This window comes from Sturnus vulgaris, chromosome 4, assembly GCF_052056855.1.
Source record: "Sturnus vulgaris isolate bStuVul1 chromosome 4, bStuVul1.hap1, whole genome shotgun sequence".
In the NCBI taxonomy this organism is placed as follows: Eukaryota; Metazoa; Chordata; class Aves; order Passeriformes; family Sturnidae; genus Sturnus; species Sturnus vulgaris.
In genome coordinates this window covers 26,644,856-26,665,948 of record NC_142246.1, presented here as the reverse complement: position 1 = coordinate 26,665,948, position 21,093 = coordinate 26,644,856, and the positions used below count along the sequence as shown (strand labels likewise).

The window sequence follows — 21,093 nt, the reverse complement described above, 5'->3', positions numbered from 1 at the left end:
CAACTTCATATTCTCCCATTAAAAAAAAGAAAAAATTGAAAATTCATTGACTACCTTGGTTTGCTGCTAGTGCCCCAGTTTTGCTGATACATAAGACTAAGGTATTCAGTGTGAACTACTCACATTTGAACTCTTAAACTGCTTATGTTTGACTTTGTGTCTTGGAAGAGGGTTGTGTTGATCAAATTATCTTCTGTGCTTTGACTTCTTTAGTCTTCCTTTCCCTGGCTGGATTCAGCCATAAGTATAGACACAACAGCCAGGATTCTTGAGGAAATGGGGGTCCATGATGATGTATGCTTGTTTCTTCCCTTTAATTTTGAGATACAATTAATTATTTCCCACTTTTACTCATACTGTAAAACAAGTATAACAAATGATCAATAAATAGAATGTTGCTTCTTTTACATTACTTGCATTTGTCTGAGAAGTGTTAGCCAGAGGGCTTTGCTAGCTCAGCTCGGTTCGAAGTGATTCCCAGTGAAAGTTACTTGGAACTGACTTGTATGATATGCTTTGCTGCAGTGATCACAGAAGGCTCCCAAGACTTTACAATTAGAGCGTTTGATTTCTGAAAGCATGATGGGAGTGTTCCCATCCTGAAATTTTTGCACATCATGTTTTAATTGCACAACAAAAATATACAAGTCTTCATATTTGCCCTTTTCTACTGAAATAGAAGACTAAACAATTTTTGTTGAATTACAGATATAGTGAGCTAACAAGTGGGACAGTTTCTCAAGGATTTTAATAAATGAAACAACAGTTTCAACCACAGAATTGCTTACTTTTAATATAGAAGAGGAATTTTTCTCAGAATGGCCAATTAAGAAATGTCTGTTTCAATGAGTCTGAATCAATCTACCCTTCTCTTGAATTGCTGGTATAGTTTGTGGCTCTTTTTCAGAGAAAGATTTATTTTTATGGTTCACGTAGGCAAAATGTCAATTGCAGCTTCGGTGTTAGAATAATTTTCTTAGTGTCTCTCTGCATTCTGTATTTTTATTGCCTTTCATTGACTTTTTAGATTCTAAAGTGAGAAAGTTATCACAAATATTAGTGCAATTTCTGAAGTTACAATTATTGACAGTTTGTGTATAATGGGAACGCATGCTTCGTTTTGTGCAGTGAAAAGTAAGGTAATAGTTTGTCTCCTTAAATCAGCAGGTGCTTCAAACTAGGAATTTATTAAGCCACAGGTGTTTGTAAGTTTAACTGTTATTTATATAATTTTAGTGCATTTCCATGCAGTGAGAACTTTCCCTTCACTGAATTTTTCTTTTCACTGCTGGTTTTGGAATCTTTGTATAGTGTTGTTTCCTTTCTTAGTTTGCACTGAGATATTTGGAAAAAGCCTGCTACTCTTCAGCAGTAAAATAAGTGTTTTATTTGATTCAGTATCTTATTGCTTCTCTCCTTTTATGTGGTCTTGATTCGATTTTAATGAATAAAAGCTGCAAGAAAGTTGTAGGAAGTACAATCCTTCATTTGCAGATCTAGATCATAAATGATCTTGAACAGTTTTACTCATAGAATGCACCATCGTTTCTGGGATAAATTCCAGGTTGTACAAATGAACACTAGGTCTTCAAGTTGTTGTTCTTTAAACAGAAAGAATTGCATAGTGAACTATAATTCAAAAAGCCCTGCAGGCTGAGGTGCCCATTTGAAGCCACTTTTTCAAATGAATTGGCACTCATTTTCAGTATTAACTAAATGCTGTAGTTCCTGATCAGTAAATAGGGTGTATAATTTCAACAGAAACAGTAACAATGAAAGCTGTGATAGAATTGCAGTACTGCTAGATTTCTTAAAAGCTGGTGTTGTACAAGTAAATTGCATGTTTCAAATGCTTCATGGGCAATCTCTTAAAATGAATAGAATTAGATATTTAACAATGTGATCTGTACTATTACTTTCAAGAGTGATTTGTTTGTTTGTGAATTCACACAAAGCTGATGAATGCTGCTTAAGCCTCATCATTAGTTGTAACTTTCATAGTAGTTCACATCTTCAGAGTGCTGTATAAACATAGCTAATTACAACTTCCAAAGTATAAATTAAGTATATGGTGGAGGAGCTAGAATGAATTTTCTTAAATTCAATAGTGTTGTTTCTCAGTGGATGATACTAATGTTAAAATACATTAGATCAGTTGATTGAATTTATGGATACATTAAATTTATTTTTTCAAAACTGAAGAAAATATTTTTTTTTCTCTTATGTCCATCTGCCAGGGACTTTGCGCTGGACATACTCTTAATAGCATAATAATGCTTTTTTGAGGAGTTCCACAAGGCAATTACTTAAGACAAAAAGAGCCTTGTTTTTGAAGTATCTGTTATGACAATTTACATTGTAGTTCAGTTTGGAAGAATTTTTAAAACTATAATGTATTTATTATGGTTATCCTAACTAGAGCACATATCATCTCTGTGTTGACTCTAGTCAACTTATAACTCTTTTTAAAGTAGAACTTGTATGTATCAAGTATGCATTTGTGACCATTGTTTTCAAATGTATTCAGAGGTATTTTCTTCTTTTTTTTTTTTAATATTAACTATGAAATGAAACTTTTAAAAAATCGGAAGGTTCAGGCCTGATATATTTTGCTTTAGATATTGTTCACTATAATTTTGGTCAGAGGAATCACTAAGTCGCCCATGTACTCAAGTGTATGTATGTATCTAAGCTTGTAGAACAAACAAATGTGAAATCATCATGTGTATACCTATGTGGTTGTTTTTCAGATTTCATTTCCTTCTCAGCAACCTACAAAAGCTTACCAGGTTTTCATGTGCTTTCCTAAAGGGTATAGTAGTGAGTTGGTGCTCAACTCACTACTGTTGTTGGGGTGTGGGAGCAGCTAGCTTTGCCATGTCTTTCAAGTTGCAGACTTGCTTGGTAGAGGACAGGGCAATGAGATTGACATGAAGAATACTTACAGATAAAAGTAGATCACAGAATACTAGTTTGTTTCTTTATAGCTCAAATGCAAACCCTTTAGTACTTCCAAAATACGTATTCTGAAGTTGAATTTGTGATTTTGTTTTTTCTTGATTTTTATGTTAATCCTAAATATAGTGTATCTCTGGGACGTAGAGTGAATATTCCAACTGCTATTTAAAATTTGATTGCATTTGTAATTAGAATTATGTCTCTGAACATTTTCATATTAATCAAAACAATCTGGGTAAAATTAACATTTCCATGTTATAGCCTCTTTTATGTTGTGGCTAAGCTATATAAAGGGATCATTTAGAGGTTTGGGTTTAGTGTTGCTTTTTTTATGGCTCTTCCTGTGCAGGTTGATGTGTTCCTGAAACTACAAGCGTGAGTTGGGTGAAACTTGCATAGAGCTATTTTGAAAGAGGATGCTAAAAATGGTCTAGTTAGTTGTCAGATTTGGAAATCAGTTTAGAAAAGAACATTTTTGTGATTCTGTCTTTAGCAATTTAAAGATAATCCCAAATAACTAACATATTCAAACACTGTTGAAGAAAGAATTAAAAGGCAAAATTACCTGAAATTTATATGGGAAAATTAAAGTAAGTAGGAAGCACTTGACAGAGCAATAGCTTGTTAAACTGTTACATAAAACAGAAAAGCAGAATGAAGTTCTGGCAAGTGTGAAGTAGTGGCACACTTCTGTGCCTCTTCTCTTGATTTTTTTCAAAGTACCCTAGGTCTGCAAAGTATTCACTTTATTAAAACAAATAACAGTAAAATGTTATTTTCTGCTGAAATGTAGCATTCTTAGTAAGTCAAGCACTATATATAAAGTTATTTAACAAAGAAAACAGTAGTTCAAGAACCATTACTGCTGACAGAACAGTTGGGAGGATGAGGGGGGGAGTTCTACAAAAGAGAAGAGTGAAGGAGTTAATAAATCTTGTACCATACCAAACACTTGTAAAGTAACCAGGTACTTAAAATTTTCTAGCTCATAAAAATATTTTTTTCTGAATTTTGGAATAAATTACTGGATCTAGAACAATAATGATGATGGGAAATACTAAGTTGCCAGATTTTTTTTTTTTTCTAAATTGGTAAAGTAGCTACAGGATCAACCATTATTTTTCTGTTTCAGCCCTCAGATGTACAAGGGACTATAGAGGCTGTCCCTTTGAGAGAAATCATTCTCTTCAGCATGCAGACTGGGGAAGTGATGGATTTTACACTCTTCTATGGAGTTCTGTCAAGTCGAGCTGCCTTTCAGTATTTCTGGCCATGTAGCTTCTCTCCCATTCTTGGCCACTGCCCTTAGACACTCCTACAGCAGGAGTCAAAGGATTCCTGTGTACTAATAAACTAAACCTGGGAGTGTTCCTAGGAATTGGTGCTTTATAATTTGTACTTTTAGAAAATTACAGTCCCTGACAAGCTCTGGGTCTGTATTGTGTAACAATTCATAGGCATTATCAGAATGCTTCAGGCACTGAGTGGTTTGGAGGTTATGAAAATTTACTGATAGAGATGTAAGCTGTTCCCTGCCAGCTGGCTTGAAGTGAATGGGAAAGTTTCTGGGCACAGTTTCATTTCTTAATAGAGATGTAACCAGAGATCCCTTAGTTCAGGGCCAGTGTAGGTTGAGAAGCTATTTTCCATAGCATACTCCTGGATATTTTGGAAATAAATGACAGTGACCAAAATTAACATCTCTCTAACCTTAAAAGAAGAGATGGAATTTTCATTCATGCTCAGTGTAAAACTTCCCACAGAGAATGACACCAGATGAGTTATTTGGTGGAGACTTGATCCTGTTTTCATCCCTGTTATGGTCAATTCCATTTTACATGTTCATTTTCTGTGGCCTTTTCTGTGAGAATGTTCTTCAGCAGTAGATGGATGCTTTAGATTGTCATGGCTAGATTTGAATAATTTGCTTGGAGGGATCAGAGCTTCATGGGTTTTGTTTCCATGTGATGGCAGAATCAGAGCTAGAACTTAATCCTAGAATGAATGAGTTACAAATCTATATTTAAAAGTTCAAGTAACAACATGAAGTGTAGTCATGATGCTTCATGGATCAGTTCAACACCTGTGTGCCTGTGAAATGTGTTTTTCATTACATTTCAAGGCCTTCTTAAGGGAAGTGTGTTATTTTTGCCAAGGTCAAGTCTATTTCTACTACAAGGCTTCTCCATAGTATGAAATTTTCACAGATGGTTGACTCTAGTCAGTGATACCTCTTTATAGAAAGTAGCTAGCAACGCTTATTTGGTGACTTAGCTCATGTAAGACAGCTAAAATATCCAGTGACTAAAATATCAGTCAGCATCTTGAATCTTTTGGATTTTGTATATTTGAGAGGAAACTTACAGAAGACTTTAATCAGCTTCTATGAACTTTCTTTGATAGTTTCTCTCTGTTAAGCGTCTCTACTGCTGACCAAAATGCCTTTGGAAAAATACTCATTCAGTATCCATCAATTAGTACGTTGGTGATAATATAACATCCTCTCCACTTTACTCCTAGGTAATGTACATGGGGTGTATGTTTCTGTACACCTTCTCTATCCTGCACATATTTAATGGCTTTACTGCTTTCTTAAACACTCCAAGAATTTAACAATCAAGGCAACCAGAGTAACTGAGGAATCATCTTGAGTTTAGATATTAAAGAGTGTTACATGCAGTAGTGTCAAATAACACTGAGCTTCTCTTTGTATCAGCAAATAGTTGGTGGAAGAGACCTTTCCAGAAAGTAATTGGTGTGACTTGATTCACTAAGCTTTAAATTCGTCTCTTTGTGATGTACCAACCCAGGGTTGAGACCTGTACAAATGAGGTTAAGTTTATGGATCGTGTGAGATGATATCCTCAGAGCTATCTTCCAAAATGTCAAGTCAACTTGATGTCATCAGTTCTCCTGCTCCAGAATTCTGTTGATTCTATTTCTCTCTCTGTGATCTGAGCTTTGATCTGTGCTTTAGCCTGGACTCACTTTCTGCACAAAGTAATTAATATAGTAAGGCAAGATGCAGCAATAGCAATCTTGTTGGATAAGGCAGTTATTTCAGGATCATGTAAAAAGCACCAGACTGCTGCATTTGTTTCCAGATGTTCTGCATTCTGTTTAGTATAGATTTCACTTGCTTTCTTACATGGATGCTGTAAGGGATGAGCACCCTTACAATGGTCTAAAATAAGAAATACTCTAGCTGCTAATAGGAGAAATTATGCAAGATCTTCATGTTTACGTATGTAGTAGAAATCTTTTCAAACTACTGTGCAGTAAAGCAGATAGTCCAGGATGTTAGGATCTCAAAATCTACACAGGTTTCACCTTTGTGATCTTTTCCCTTTGCAAATGGGGAATTCCATAGCAAGATGGGAATCTTACCAATTTGCAGTTCATGTTGGTTTTCTTGAGGTATAGTGTTCAAGATGAGAACATTCTCAACACAGATGTATATCATTCATTTATGTGTGTTTTGAGTACAGCTTTGGCATTTTTGTAGTGCCAGTAGGGTCTCAAAATTGCTTGGGGGATGTTCTGGCATGTTGAAAGTCAGCATTATGTGACTCAGTTATCTTCTAACTATTTCATCGTTCATGCTGATAGCTAAATTACTTGAGTATAAATTTTGCAGTCAGAATGAATAGAAATTCCTGCTTCTGTCATTTCTCTCTTTGAAAGAGTGGAGATACTATAGTTCTGACCTCTGGCAGGATCCTTTGACTTTTTTCTGTGGTGTATAATACAAATTCTGACTATGTGAGAAGCTAACAAAAGTCTGCCTAGCATTGTCTCTTTGTATTTTGAAATTTAAGCATAAAGTATATTTGTTCAGAATACTTGATTATGGTAAAGTTTTGTATGAAGGAATTTGAAAATCTCATGCTATTTAGCTAATAGTGCACTACGTATACATATGTTTTCAGATGAGAAGTCGAAGATCAAATGCAAAAGGAGATTCTTTGGTTTTTCCCAAATAACTACGAATGCAATTACTAGTGGAGGACTATCCATGTTGTTTCCCCACATAATAAAGACAAAGGGAGGTAGTCAAATTAGCACCATTTTGGGAGTCATGTAAGATCCCTTTGTTTAATACTGTACCAGTCGTTCAGTGATTTGCAGCAGGACTTGAGGGGGCCTTGTCGCATTTGCTTGTGCAGTTTAGTGCAGTGTGCGTGTTCCTGCTCATGCACTGCCAGAGAGGCCCTGTTGTTGCACAGCCTTCCTGTCCAGATCCTAATTCCATCTGGAGCTAACTGGATAGACACTGCGAAGATGTAACAAATGTCTTGCAGTTGGTAATATATTCAGCACTATCCTTCTTTCTGCTTGGAAAGTTCATAATTAGGCTTAGATTTTTTTTTTTCTTCTGTGTTTGAGGGAAAAACTTTATTTTACTGAATCAGGAGTGGTAAGATTAGTGAAAGTGTATTTTGCGCTGGGGTTTTTTGAGAGTCTGCTTTTTAAAAGACTCTGTTAGACGTTAATATCTTTAAAGAATCAGTTATTTTACAGAAATGTTTCATTAAACATTGCATCTAGACAGTTGAAGAGGTCTATTTCACGAAATTCTGTGGATGGCATTGAAGACTGCTTTTTTCGTGAAATATGTTACAAAGCATACTTTATCATTGCTCTGCTGAAAAGTGCAGGTTTTTTTCTTTGCTCGAATATTGGACTGGGGTTTTTAAGAAAAAAAAATTAAAAGCTGGATAGTATTAAATCTTCCTAATAAGCAAGTCTCTCTTCCACTTAATTTGTACTTTTGTTGTGGCTAACAAATAATTTGCTGTATGGGTTTTTCTGTACACCATTGATAGAATATACAAGCTTGTCATCCTAGTGTGCTGGAAATGCTACACTCAAATCAAGTGTTCCTTTCTGGTTTTGTATATCCTCACCTGCTCCTCACTGTAAATCATTGAGATGTCAAGAGCAGTGATTAATTAAGCTGCACGTGCAAGTGCTTTTTTTTCACCTGTCAAGTAGGAAGAAAACTTACTATAGTGAATTGTGTGATGCTGTTTAATTAATTTCTTTTTATTCCAGGCTCTGAGGTTTGTAGAAATATTTTACAGTTTAATTTTCATTAACATTTCTGTATTATTAATATGGTGTGTTTAGGGGCTATGACTATCTCAGATTATGCCATAGGAAGGGGTGGGTAGTATTTAAGGCTCTGGGAAGATAAAGAATCATAGTCTCGAGTCTGCATGTATTTCTATCTCATGCTAATCAAATGACTTTAAACTGTCCTCTTGTTTGAATAAACCAATTAATAGTACCTATCAATTTCTTATTTATATTTATGTATTGTAAGATAGATGTAATTTTATTGGAATTTGAAAAGCTTGGATGATTTTCACAGTCTTTGGGGCAAACAATGAAATTAAATTGTATAGTGATCTTAATCTATTATTAAAAGGTCCTGGAAAGGAAGATTACAAGGTAGATTCAGGTTTTGAATCAGTTTTGCCATTGGTTTAGCAGCGGGTGGGCAGGCAGATGCCTGCTCAGAGTAGAACCTATTGCCATTTTTCACCATTGATAGAGTAGCCTTTCAGAGTCAATGAGCTCTGTCAATGTGAGCTTGTCAAGGCTACAACTTCATAGACCTGAGAGGCGGTTTGAGAGGTCAGCCCTTTTCAGGTTTGCTGTGATGCAAATGAACTTTAATGCTTAAACAACTATTGGAATTTTTATGTCTGCTCCTTGTTCTTTTTTCTTCACAAAGTCATTGACGAGACATTCAGTGCTTTTTAAATTGGAAGTTGCATTGTGCTAAAGACCTAGTACAGATTTACGGAGGGCTGAAAGCAGTTAGATCATGTTCTTTTCATGGTGCGATTAGAATCAAATCGATTTCCCTACAGCCTTCAGCATTCAGATGGCAATTTTAACAAAGCTTGGGGGCTAGACAAGGGACAAAACGACTGAACTGAATGTTAATTACACTCTGCAGCCTTATTTTCTTTTGATTTGGAGCTGACTGGCAACTAAATTAACAAAAGTGTGACCATAACTGCTGCCCTATTTTCATTTAAAAGGAGAGCAGACTCTAAAAGGCTATCTTTACAAAGAAACAAGTGAGGTCTACTGATTATTGTTAAAGGGCACTGTCTTTAAAAACATAATAATAAGAATAACCCCAAAAATATTCAATTTCCAATTGATGTGATAAATTAGTCAGTGGTATATCCACCTTTTGATAGTTCCTTGGCTTGTGATTTTAAAATAAAACATAACAAAAAATGTGCTGTAATGAATACTGATAGATAGCAATGATCTAATTTTTAATCATGTGACCACAGTTCATGCTTAGCTGTGTTTCCCCACAACGGCTTCAGTATTAAACTAGAGGATTTTTGAAAACCAAGATGTTAATATTTGGGGGAAAAATGAATAATTTGATTTTTTGTTTTACTCAGGCATTTTTGTTTCTCATGACAGCATTTAGTTTGGTCTGTTAAGATTCATTTACAGTATTAGTATTTTGTAGCAATAACAGCAAGATGCTTTCTCATCCTTTCCCCTCACCCCTCTCTGCCTTGTAAGGAAGCTGCAGCTGCACTAAGTTGTATTTGATCCTTGTCATTGCTCCGTCCTTTTGCACCTGCAGCTCTGTTGGTCTCATCTTAACACCTGGCACCATGAATTATCCTCTTTTTATTCACTGTCTGTAGCAAATCCCATTTAGAGCTAAGCAATATATATTCTGGCAGTCAAATGACCATAAATGTCAGTATGTATTTCTCAAATGTAAATATAACTGAATAATTATATTCAAAATGCTGTGAAACTTTGTAGCGCAGAGTGTCCTTTAATTCTAGCATGCATAATCTTAAAAAGCTGTGCAGAACAGCTTTCAGGATTCTCTATCTGAAATGTCAAGTGTGGATGACACAGGCAGTAAACCTTTCCTTTAGAATCCTAAATATTGGGTTTGCTCTCTATACAGATCACAAACTAGTAATGCTTATTTGTGGAATTTACTGTAACTTTCTGCATTTGCTTTTTCACTCTCTAAAATCTGGATATAAATGTAACAAAACCTCCTCATTTTTTAATTTATTGTGTATTTGCACTTGACCTACAGCATTGCAAAGTAGTTTGTAACATTTATGAGTTTATATGCTGACCTTAGAAGCAGTACATTTAGACCACTGATCCTGAGGGAGTAGTGTTCCTGCTTTTTATACTTAGATCACTTAGAAATTTCTGTAGTTTTAAAGTTAAAACTGCCATAAGAACCAGCGAGCATACATATTAACAGTTTTTGTTCCAAAGCAGTTGATGGTACTTACTCGGCTATCATAAAAAGTTGTTTCTATTCCAGATACTATTTAATACCAGACAAGTTTTGATAGTACTACAGACCACCTTGTACTCAGTCACTGTCCTGTACCTCTCTCCTTTTCACACTAAAGCAGCTGCAAAACAAAGTTTTTCTAAAACCAGTCAAGAGTAAAATTCTTTCTCATTTGTCTTCCAGACACGAAGATCGATTGAGAAGTTATTAGAATGGGAAAACAATAGGTTATACCACAAGGTGAGTGCCGCAGGGAGCAGCTTCGTACTGTTGGAGTTTGAATTGCACAGTATGGAAACAGATGCTTTTGTTGAACGAAAAATATGAAAGGTGAACAAATGGGCTAGTCTGTGTGCTGCAATAAAATACAGCTCATTTTTCTTCTTTTTCTTTCCTCCTTGTCTAGCTGTGCTTGCATTGGAGACTAAGCAAAAGGAAATGTGAAACGAATAACATGATGGAATATGTAAGTTAAAGGGCTGTTTTGTGAGTTTCTCTATTAAATGATCATTTATTTTGCTTCTGATCTTATTCTTTTCATGATTATTAATCAGTAAAGGTGTCAGGAGCTTAATCGCTTGAGTGCAAGGATTTTCTACGGTTCACAGATGCATGGTTTCATGTGCAGGACTGATTTATAAAGTTATGAATGACTTGAAAACAAGGCTTCACTGTGTTCTGAAAAATAATAAATTAATTGCCAAGATAAAATAGGTTGAACATGTGCTGATGGAGTGTGAAATTTTAGATGCTGTATAAAGAATAACCACAACTTTGGTTACGCAGCAAGTCAGATATGGCTATTTTATATAATGCTAATCAAGTCCAAAAGTATGGAAGAAGACCTTTCAACTAAGCTGTTGGAGCTTAAGAAACCTTTAGCCTTTTTAGATTTTTAACTGCCCTTTACCTCAACTATCTTGAAAGTATCTTTATCTCCAATTGGTGACACTAAAATATTTTTAAGTTAGTCTCTAGAGTTTTAATCTACTTCAGTCTTTGGCTGAGACTCCATAAACCCTTCTTGAAAGGTTATGTGTAGTTTAACATGAATGACGTCCTGTGTAGGATTTCAGTTTGTTAAGCTTGCAGCTTGTTCTTTTTTGGTGCTATTCTTATTTCCATTTTCAATATGGAAGTACATATGATATGATGAAATTAAGCTGCTGAAATGTAAGCAACATTAGAATTTCCATAATTTCTTCTAATGCTTTAGTAAGTAGGCTGTAGGAAGGTTAACTTTTTTAAAATAAAGGTTAACTTTGGAGAAATAACTACTGCATTAGTTCTGACTTATCTGTGATCTTCCATTACGCAGCACTTTATTCTTTAAAATAACAAAGCTATAATGCACATAAAAATTTAAATGTGATTCAACAGAACAAAATTATATTTAAATGATCTTTATCTTTTAATCTTCTCCTTTTCCCTGTCCCTCCATTAGATCTTCTCTTGCCTGAAATACAAGGTTTTCAAAAAGCACTTTTTACAGAATGGCTCTATTCAGTTCACTGAATAAGTACTTTTTGTAAAATTTATCCTGCTGATTTTTTTAGGTTAGATATATGGTTGTGACTGAAAATAGATTAAATCAAATTTCAAAAAGTAGATTTAAGCTTTGCCTAAATGAAGCATTTCTATTTTGCTGAAAGCTTTTTCTACAGGAAACATTGCCAAACCCAGTGTTCTGCAGATTCAATTGAAAAAAACATAATGTGAGTTTGTAAATACTATGGCCAAGCAACATTTACAGATGAATATTCATTCTGCTAAATATAATTTCAAATCAGCAGTTGACCTGCTTACTATAATAATATATGCATGGGTATGTAGTTTTACAAGATAAAGCTCAAAGATTTTATTTTCAATTAGTGAAATGTCTGATATTATCCTTGGGTATGCTTAATGAGAAAATTTTTACAGAACCTCACTGTGACATTTTCTCTCTTTCAGTGAATTGATTTGCTAGTGTCTTTAAAACCTGCCCCTAATATGATTGTGATTTAATTTTAAATAATAAACGCCTCTCCTCAGCTTTTCACAAAACAGATATTTTAAATAAGACTCTTGTGCCCAAAACCTGTTGCTTCACCGAATTGATGTTTGAAATCCACTGTAGTAGATGTTAAATAAATAAGTTAAGAAAGACAATCTAATACCTTTGGCGTAAACACGGTGCTCCACCTTTAGTTCTTGCTCCCTTTTTGAAAATTTGCCTGAATATCAGAAGCCTTGGTATCTCTACAGGGTCCAGTGATTGACTCAGGTCAGTGATCAGTGGATTTTGAGCAGTTTGCATCACTTCTGAAAATAAGTTACTTCTGATAATTGCAAGAAATAAACATGTATGCGGGATATCAGTGTTTGTTAATCCCAAAGTACTTGCCTTAAAAAGTAAAATTGGAGACTTTTATTTTCTGAGGCTCAGTATGCTTGCAGAGATAGAAGTCCTTACTCTCTAAGCAGCTAAGTTGTATTCTCCTTTACAATCAAAAACATTGAGAAATAATTTTTAACTTCTTAAAAAGGTGAGTTTCCCCTACAAGTAAATAAAATCCTTATTTATGTTACCAGATGCATTTATTTGTTTATAAATCAGATCATGCTGCTGTGCTATGACTGTCTCCAAAGAAAGAACATGCACAAGTCAACATTTTCTTTAAGCTTCCTATTTAAAGAGGATAAATACTTGGATTGTGTTCTGGAGTGGACTCCATAGTGTACTTAGCTCAGAAAAACATAATTTAAATTTGAATTGAGACCATAAGAATAATCACACAAAACCATTACTTAAGTTCTTGTTAACTACTTGATCATTTGTAGATATTGGAGCTTTGCAAAAGTTGATACTTTTTTATACAGGTATTGAACTATAAACATGATTTAGAATCCTGTATTAAGTGGCAACTGTTCTGAAGTAAGTGAAATTGCAATTGAAAATTAACTTTTCATGCATTATGCATTCAGGAGGTTTTTTTGTTTATTTTTTTAATGAATGCGTTTATCTATTTCATAATTTTTTCCCAATAAATAAATTACTGCATAATAATTCTTTAACATAATTAGCTTATTTCAGTTTGTTTATGTGTTTCATATCAGTAGGCAAACTTTTCAACTCCAAACCAGTTACCATTCTTGATTTTTCTAATGGTCTCCTACCTGAGACAAATGCCATGATGTCTGATTTTCATCACTTGATGCACTAAAAATAACAAAAAACAACAAAGCCAAAACCATGTGAATTATCATTGTGATAGATAATAGGATTGCTACCATCTTTAATACGTATTTGTTTTTTTTTTATACAGGTCATCCTTATAGAATTTTTACCAAAGACACCGATTTTTCGACCAGATTAGCATTCGATTTATTTATAGAGACTTATTCAAGTATGTTGTCTTTCCAATGGTGCCTTGCTTGGTGCTCTCCTGGTAGTGACATAATATTGGTTCTACAGAATCTTGTGGTTTCATTTGTTTTTTGTTTCTTTTAGTTTTTTGTGTTTGTTTTGGTTTATTTTTGGTTGGTTAGTTGTTTTTTGTGGTTGTTTTTTTTTTTTTAATAAGAGTATGTTCTAAGTGCATTTGGTCAAACTCTGCAAAGTAATTTCACACAAATGTTATTTACTACTTAAGTTATTTTTACTTTTGCTACTTCTGTTTATTGTATCTTGATTTTCAAAAGAGTCTTTTATATGTGTGTGCGCGCGTGTGTACATATATATATTACTATAAATACACAGCTGAAAATTATATACAAGTGAACAGGTATTTTTTTATCCCAATATGATACAACTGATTGACTGTACATTGTGTAAATCTCTTTAGTCATTCATTTACATGCTGAAGTTCCTTCTAAGATGTTTGGAAACTTCTGTCAGTGACTAGTCAATTGTAAATACTTTCTTTTCTTTTTGGGATATTGCCTATCTCTTCCAGCAAAAGAAGGAGACAAATTTTTTTTTGAAACTGTGATTTTTGGAACCCAGATGATGTTAATAGAGATCTCTATGCTTTTCATGAAGAAGTCCTGTCAACTGGTTCTGAAAAAGTTTGGCTTTAAAAAATTTTAAAAAAAGCAGCCAAGTGGAATTATTTTACTCATACTAGAAGAATCACTGAGAGCATTGCATGCATCTGGTTAGTAGAACTCAAGATCACAAAAGTATATTATTATTGCATTTTATAATGTAGCTGTTTTAATTCAGTCAATTGGCATGTGCCAGCTTTATTCATACGGTTTACCAGATCCTGTACACAGGGGTGCAGAAGGACTTGTTTTACTAAAACTTAATTGCCCAAGAAGATCTTTCATGGGTTTTTTTTTTGTTTATTTTAAAGCCACAAGCAGAAAAAAAGTTATTGAAGAGTTCTTGAACAGTGTTGTTCCAGATGCAAATGCCACATATTAAAAGTCGTCAAAGCAGGGTGTACTGGGCAACAGTGTAAGTTTAAATGTGTTAGGCAGTTTTTTATTGCACCCTTTCTTTTGCTCATTTTGGTTTACAAAGGTTATTTTCTGCACAATTATAAGACTTTTTTTAACTGGATATATGATGTATGCTTGGGTCAGGCCAGTTGTATTTCATTTCTTCTGATAATACTTTAGTTGTACATATCTTCACACATGGCTTTGGGGGTTGTTTTTTAATTGCAACTGTCATATTGTAAAATTTACTTTAAGTATCTGAAATTACACAAAATTGATGTAAGTTAAGAACATGTTCCTTGTACAGTTGTGTTAGCAAGCAATAATGTGAATATATGAAAAAAGATATACTCTGCTTAATATTTGTATGAATGAAAAGTTGATACCACTACAAGAATAGTCTTCTCTTTTTAATCTTTTAAATACAAGTTTTATTTCAAGGTAATATATAACAAGTACCTTGATGCTGTGAACTATTTTTCTATGTCTTCAAAATATTTATTCTCTCTAAAATATTCCCTAGTGAGTATTATATTCCTAAGCTATTCATAGTGGGAGTGGTCTAGAAAGTTCTAAGTTTTCTTTAATCTAAGCCTTCTGTATCTGTTCCCAAAATTCATCCTTTACTCAGCTTTCATCTGTGGATTCCTACTGTTCACTTTGAAAATAGCTCGGCTATGCTTTTCATACAAGCCTGCAAGGGTGTTTCTTTGACTTGACAGAATATGATTTTTAATTAACAAATTCCGGTTTTGTGCTGGCCTCGGTCTTCTGTGTGCCACCTATGGTTTCTCTACAAAATAACTGTTTATAATTTTCTAAAAATCAATTTCAATCTCTTCTTCAGTACAAGTATGGGTCTGCTGCACACCTCTCACCCAGAAGTATTAATTATAATCTTGGACTAGTTTCAGCCTGCAGGAGGACAGAAACGATGGCAGCAGAAACTGGGGAGATTGGAGGTGCAGAGGAGAGGTTTGAATTGAACAGAAGTGATAACTGGTGATAAATACTTACGACCAGAAATATGTATTGATTTAAGTGTCAGTTTTCAGTGAAATGAATATTGGATCATATGAGGCCTAGATTTTATAAAAATTTTCACTTGACTATAGAGAGAATTTGTGTCATGGATATGGTTTTCCACTGATGTGGAAACCTGTGCCTTCACTCTAGTGGAGGATATGGCTTGTGATATGTTCATAGCAGCTATTTGCCTTAGTTTACTACTCAGACTTCCCATAGTATGTTCTGCCCATGTCCACAGCTACCTTACCAGCAGCACTCAAACCCAGCAACATTAGAGGTGCTTTAGGTGTCGTGTGCTGAGACCAGAGCAGTGAATAGAATGTGGCTTACAGGTTTACAGAGTATCTCATTAGTAAAGCTTCCACATTAACGGTAGGGATGCTTAAGAATTTGTCTACTTCTAGGTGCATCAGCAGTCGTAGGCTTGGTTAGCAAGCATTTCTGTATTTTAGCTGTGACTTTCTCTTTAAGAATAGTATAGTGATCCAGTGTAGAGCTCTGAGCAATTAAAAAGTTAAATCCCTTTCTAAGGAGGCCAGACTTGTTCCCTCAAAGTGTATTTTGGATATTTTATTAAAAGAATGACTTAAAATATAATCAAGAAACTTGAGAAACTGTCTATATAGAGAGATGAGTTTTATCTCTTACTTTCCTGAAGTAGTAGTATACTCACCTGGTAAGAATATTACAAAATATTTTCATACAATCCTTTTCAATTCATTAATTTTACAGTGATGGAAATTGAAGATGGCAGGAGCTTTAATCAACTGTTCAATGCCAGCGGCAGTTGTCAGGATTTTCTTTTGATGTTGGTTCTGAAATACTAAGTCTATTTATTTTGATTGCTAGTAAGAAGACATTATATTACCTTTTTTGTCACTTGGCAAAGAATGAAATCATAGTTTGAACAGACCAGAAGCTATAGTAGGACTCCCAGGACACAGTCTACTCTTTGCTAAAATAACTATTACATTATACTAACTTGTTTAGCTTCTTGCTACCCAGCAATTCCTACAAATAATCTTATCTATTTCAAATTTCCTTGAACAGTTAATGATATTAATCATTTAGCAAATGATGCTAATTATGCCTGTTTCATCTTTAGCCTGCTATACTAACGGTGAAGGCATCAATGAATCCCTGTGAGAGCTAACTATTATTTTTAGATATGGTCACCTTTAACTCGTGAATAAAGATTTTTCTTACTGTAATATAGTAGAAACAAATTCTTTTAAATTTTTTAGTCATAGGTGGAAGTAGGTTTTGAGGGAGAAGGACTTTCTGACCCTACATGAAGAATTCTGAAGAGCTCATCTGTTGTTTAAATAGCTGTGGCTTGAAGTTGATACTGGGATTGACAAACTTCACCAGAAATTAAAGTATTTATGGAGATAGGTTACAGGGAGTCAGTAATTTTTTTGTAATAGGTCAGTAAGAGTAATTTTAATAAGCTATGCAAATCCAAAATTTCCCACAATACTTAAACCCAAATAGAATACTTTGTAAGAACTTTTTACCGTACTTAGATGTAAATTATAATCTCTAAATGAATTTGTTAAATGATATGTTTTTGTAATTCTCAAGACCATGATGTTTAATATGCTGTGTCTCAGATACAGGCTTACTTAAAAGTCAGTTTTATTTTTTTTTTTTCCAGAAGTCATTATTTATCCCCAAAGGTTGTAGGAAGAGCTTTAAAAACGATCTGTAACTGCTTAGAAGCCAGGAGCCAAGGAAAAGAACTTGTCTTTATTCCCTTCCCTCCACTCCCCACCCCAAAGTCTTAATTTTAAATTGGTCCCCTTGTTTTGGAGCCCTAGTTTATGGGTTTTGAGCAGCTGGCAATAATGCAAATTGTCCACCAAAAACCCCATTTGAATTCTGAACAGTTTAAAGGGATCACTTTAATTGAAGAAGTGAAAGACTTGTTAAGCAAAGAAAATCTGTGGTTCTTTTAAGTTCTCCCAGCACTGCTGTTGAGTAATTAAAAGAAGGATCATGATGACCCTACATTAGGTTAAAATCCATATGATTTTGTCTAAAGGAAACACTCAATTAGAGAGGTCTCAGAGCCTGAAATGGCTTGGATTCATAGTAGTGACTTATTAAGGGTAAGTGCCGCCTGCTATTTTTGTATCTCTGACAAATCATGTATGTTGCTCTTCAGCAACTTTGCTTATGAAAAGAAAGCATTTCAGAAATCTGAATTCATCACTGCTAATTTGCTGTAATTTCTGTGCTTCTCCCTATAGCCATGTTGCATTTCCATGACAAACAGTTAAGTTGTGTGATCATTATAATGCCTTTAATAGCCATATTGTAGGTAGAAGTATTAACTTCTCAGGGACTAATAGGAAATATGAACATGGAATTTATGAGCTGAATGCCTATCTGCATGAAGGCTTACTTTGCAAATGCCACCCTAGAAACTTGATTGTAATATGCATGACCATTATGAATGTTACCAATATAAAGTTATGAGAGCTTTCACTCTGTATTACTAGGCTGCTGAATGTCAAAGTATGTTGGATAAGGATAAATGAAGGGGTTTTTTTCCTGATTTGGATGGAGTGATTATTTCTAATGGTGCTACCTTCTTAATTTCTTTATTTATTCTTTGTAAAATTCTTTCTGTAGGCTGGGTGAATCAGGGGATACTGGTGTACTAAGAAAACAATATAATTCTTCTTTAGGAAGTAAAATAATTTCAAAGGGAGAAGTACTCCAGAAGTGAAAAAAATTCAGTACTGAAAACATGCATTTATTCTTCATTAGATAGCCATTTGTACTGTTTTGTTGGTAACAGTATTTTGCAGTTCATTAATTTTTTAACTTTCATCTTTCTGCACATTGATATTTCAGTCAGTGTAGGCTGAATTAGAAACCATGTTTGAAAACTTAAAACCCCCTGATTTCCTTGCATGGAACTTCATATGTTGACACTTGTGCTGATGCATGTATGTATCCCTACCACATAACACTGGGTAGTATATCTCTTTTATAAAACTACATTTTACTGGTTTCATGGAAGTTGTCCTTTTAAAAAAAGTCTTCTGGTTTGTTTAGCTCATTAATATTTCATTAAGGTTTATTTTCTTGAAAACGGATTCATAACTGCTTGGTTCCTCAAAATACAACAGACCAGTAAGAACAATTTAGTGAGGCAAAAGATGAAACATAGGAATTAGAAGCAACACTCAAAAGATTGGATTTGGGGATTTGGTTTAGAGTTCTGTGAGTATGACGAAAAATAGTTTTGAACTGAATGAAATAGTATTGAATGATGCAAGTCAAGCAAAAGCTAGCAGTCCATTTCAGTCATTATGTAATTGTGTGTTAACTTCCGTTCACTTTTTTTATTTTGGTGTGTTACTAATTTATTTTGGTTATGCTCTAATTGATAGACAATTCTGCTATCATGTAGAATAATAATGCAGAAGGTAAGCTTCCTTCTAAACTCAGCATCTCTTCGTTTAAAATAGCCAAACCAAAATGGAATTGCTGATGAGACTTGCACTGAGTGCAGAACAGTCTTTTCCTAAGCTGGAGTTTGTAATGCATGGCTAATTGTTTCCAAAGAAAATTCTTGACCTGTCCAGACAGCTCCTGTCATGTGACAGTATATCTAAGGCCCACAAATAGGATCTAGTTAGTGCAATTTAAGTTCAGGTAAGTAAGACTTTTGTAGTTAATTATAATTTTTTACAGAGAAGGGAACTGTTGACAAATGCTCGCTTTTAGAGAACAAATAGATTTTTATAATGTTTATTGAAACATACTTTTTTGTTGTTGTTTGCTCCTCATTTATTGCTTAATAATTGAAAATTAATTTGCCTCGTGTTGAAAACTAGACTTAGTAGTCCGCTGAAGACTTTTTTGTTACAGTATTTTAGGTTTATGAATACATTTTTTAAGTCGTGTTTAGAAATGTTTCAAAAAGTCATATCCTGATGCAATGTAAATGATATTTTTAGTAGCTGTATGTTTAAACTGCTTTCATTGTGCTCATATAAATATCTAACTCATCTACTCAAAATGTTTGTCTCTGATCCTTTTATGCTAGCAATAGGCTTTCTAAGTTGTTGGGATATGCAGTGTACCTACTGGTTAGTATTGTCAGTGAACAGTTTGGTTCAGTGAGATAACAGGGAATGTGAAGTAGTTCCTGATTTGAAAAGTGTAACCCAGATTCTTGTTTTCGTAAAGGATGGAGTATGGCAAACAGAACATGAAGTCATTCCAAACATAAATTTGAAAGAGAATAGTAAACTACAAAACAGTGCCTAAATGTTGTGTGCTAAATTAGACCTGTGTAACTCATGTTGTTTTAAAAGAATTTGCAGAGAATTGCATCGAACTGTGTGTGCTTAGGAAAGACCTGTTAAATGTGTGATGCAGTAATGGTAAATAAGTCACTGAAAAGATGTTGCCATCAAGAGGGAAAACTTAAAACCCAGTATTTGTAGTATGTTAAAGATCCATTTCAAGCAGAAAATATGTAAGCAATAATTTATCCTAAAACTGGAAATTAAAGAAGCTGCTACTTTTAGAGAGACTTGATGTTAACTTTGCCTGTTGGGCATCTCTCCTCTCACAAAGAGTTTAGAAAGATAGGGTTGCTGTGATTTCCACTATTGTAACATTCCTCTTCAAGTATCCTAAGTCCGGGTAAGAGACTCAAAGCTTAGAAGCCAGTACTGTGTTTACAGGGTGCACAGCTTTGGGAGGAGAAGATGGGAATCAAAGGACTTTTTAAAGGCTGCACAATTGTATATATGCATATTTAAGAATATTTAACCATGTGTGCTAAATTACTGAGGCTAATCTATTGTTGAATTATAGAATATTATTTAATACATCGACATTGGTTTTTCCTGACCTGACCCAGAATTGGAATGGACTCCAATATAACTTTTTTAAAAGCATTTCTTAAGTTGTATGTATTATAAACGAATAAAATAACTGTTAACCTATCTTCTAAGCCTTACTGTTTTCCATCTGTGTTGCAGGGAGGGGGTGGTAAGGAGAGGAAGAAAAGGAAAAACTTGAGAAACTGCTGTATTATGCAATGATCTCATCTTACTTCCAGTTGATACTTTTAGTCTAAATGGGGGGGATGGCTGAGAGGGGGAGAAAATTATTTTGGGTAATTTAGGTGACTCTAGGACTGGAGTTACCAAATTACAGGCATTGCCTGCCTTAAGTGTTTCAAACTGGTTTTTCATTAAGTCCACATTTGGAGTTTTTTAAGCTTTTCTATCTCTAATGACAGTAGGATTTATTAAATGTACTATCATTATGGTTGAATGGTGATTTTGAAGCTGTGTCTATGCTTTTATGTTTTATTCATGCGTTCTCTCAAA

At 34.3% G+C, this 21,093-nt stretch overlaps 1 protein-coding gene across 1 annotated transcript in view; it reads left to right on the top strand.

Annotated features, from left to right (window-relative positions):
• CHIC2 (cysteine rich hydrophobic domain 2) overlaps positions 1 to 20,703 on the top strand; it is a 30,802-nt gene extending 10,099 nt beyond the window's left edge. Inside the window, exons 4-6 of the mRNA XM_014873501.2 lie at positions 10,457 to 10,513; positions 10,680 to 10,739; positions 13,582 to 20,703. Of these exons, the coding sequence (XP_014728987.1) occupies positions 10,457 to 10,513; positions 10,680 to 10,739; positions 13,582 to 13,632 (168 nt within the window). The 3' untranslated portion in view covers positions 13,633 to 20,703. The remainder of the gene's footprint in view (positions 1 to 10,456; positions 10,514 to 10,679; positions 10,740 to 13,581) is intronic.
• The last annotated feature ends 390 nt before the right edge of the window (positions 20,704 to 21,093 follow it).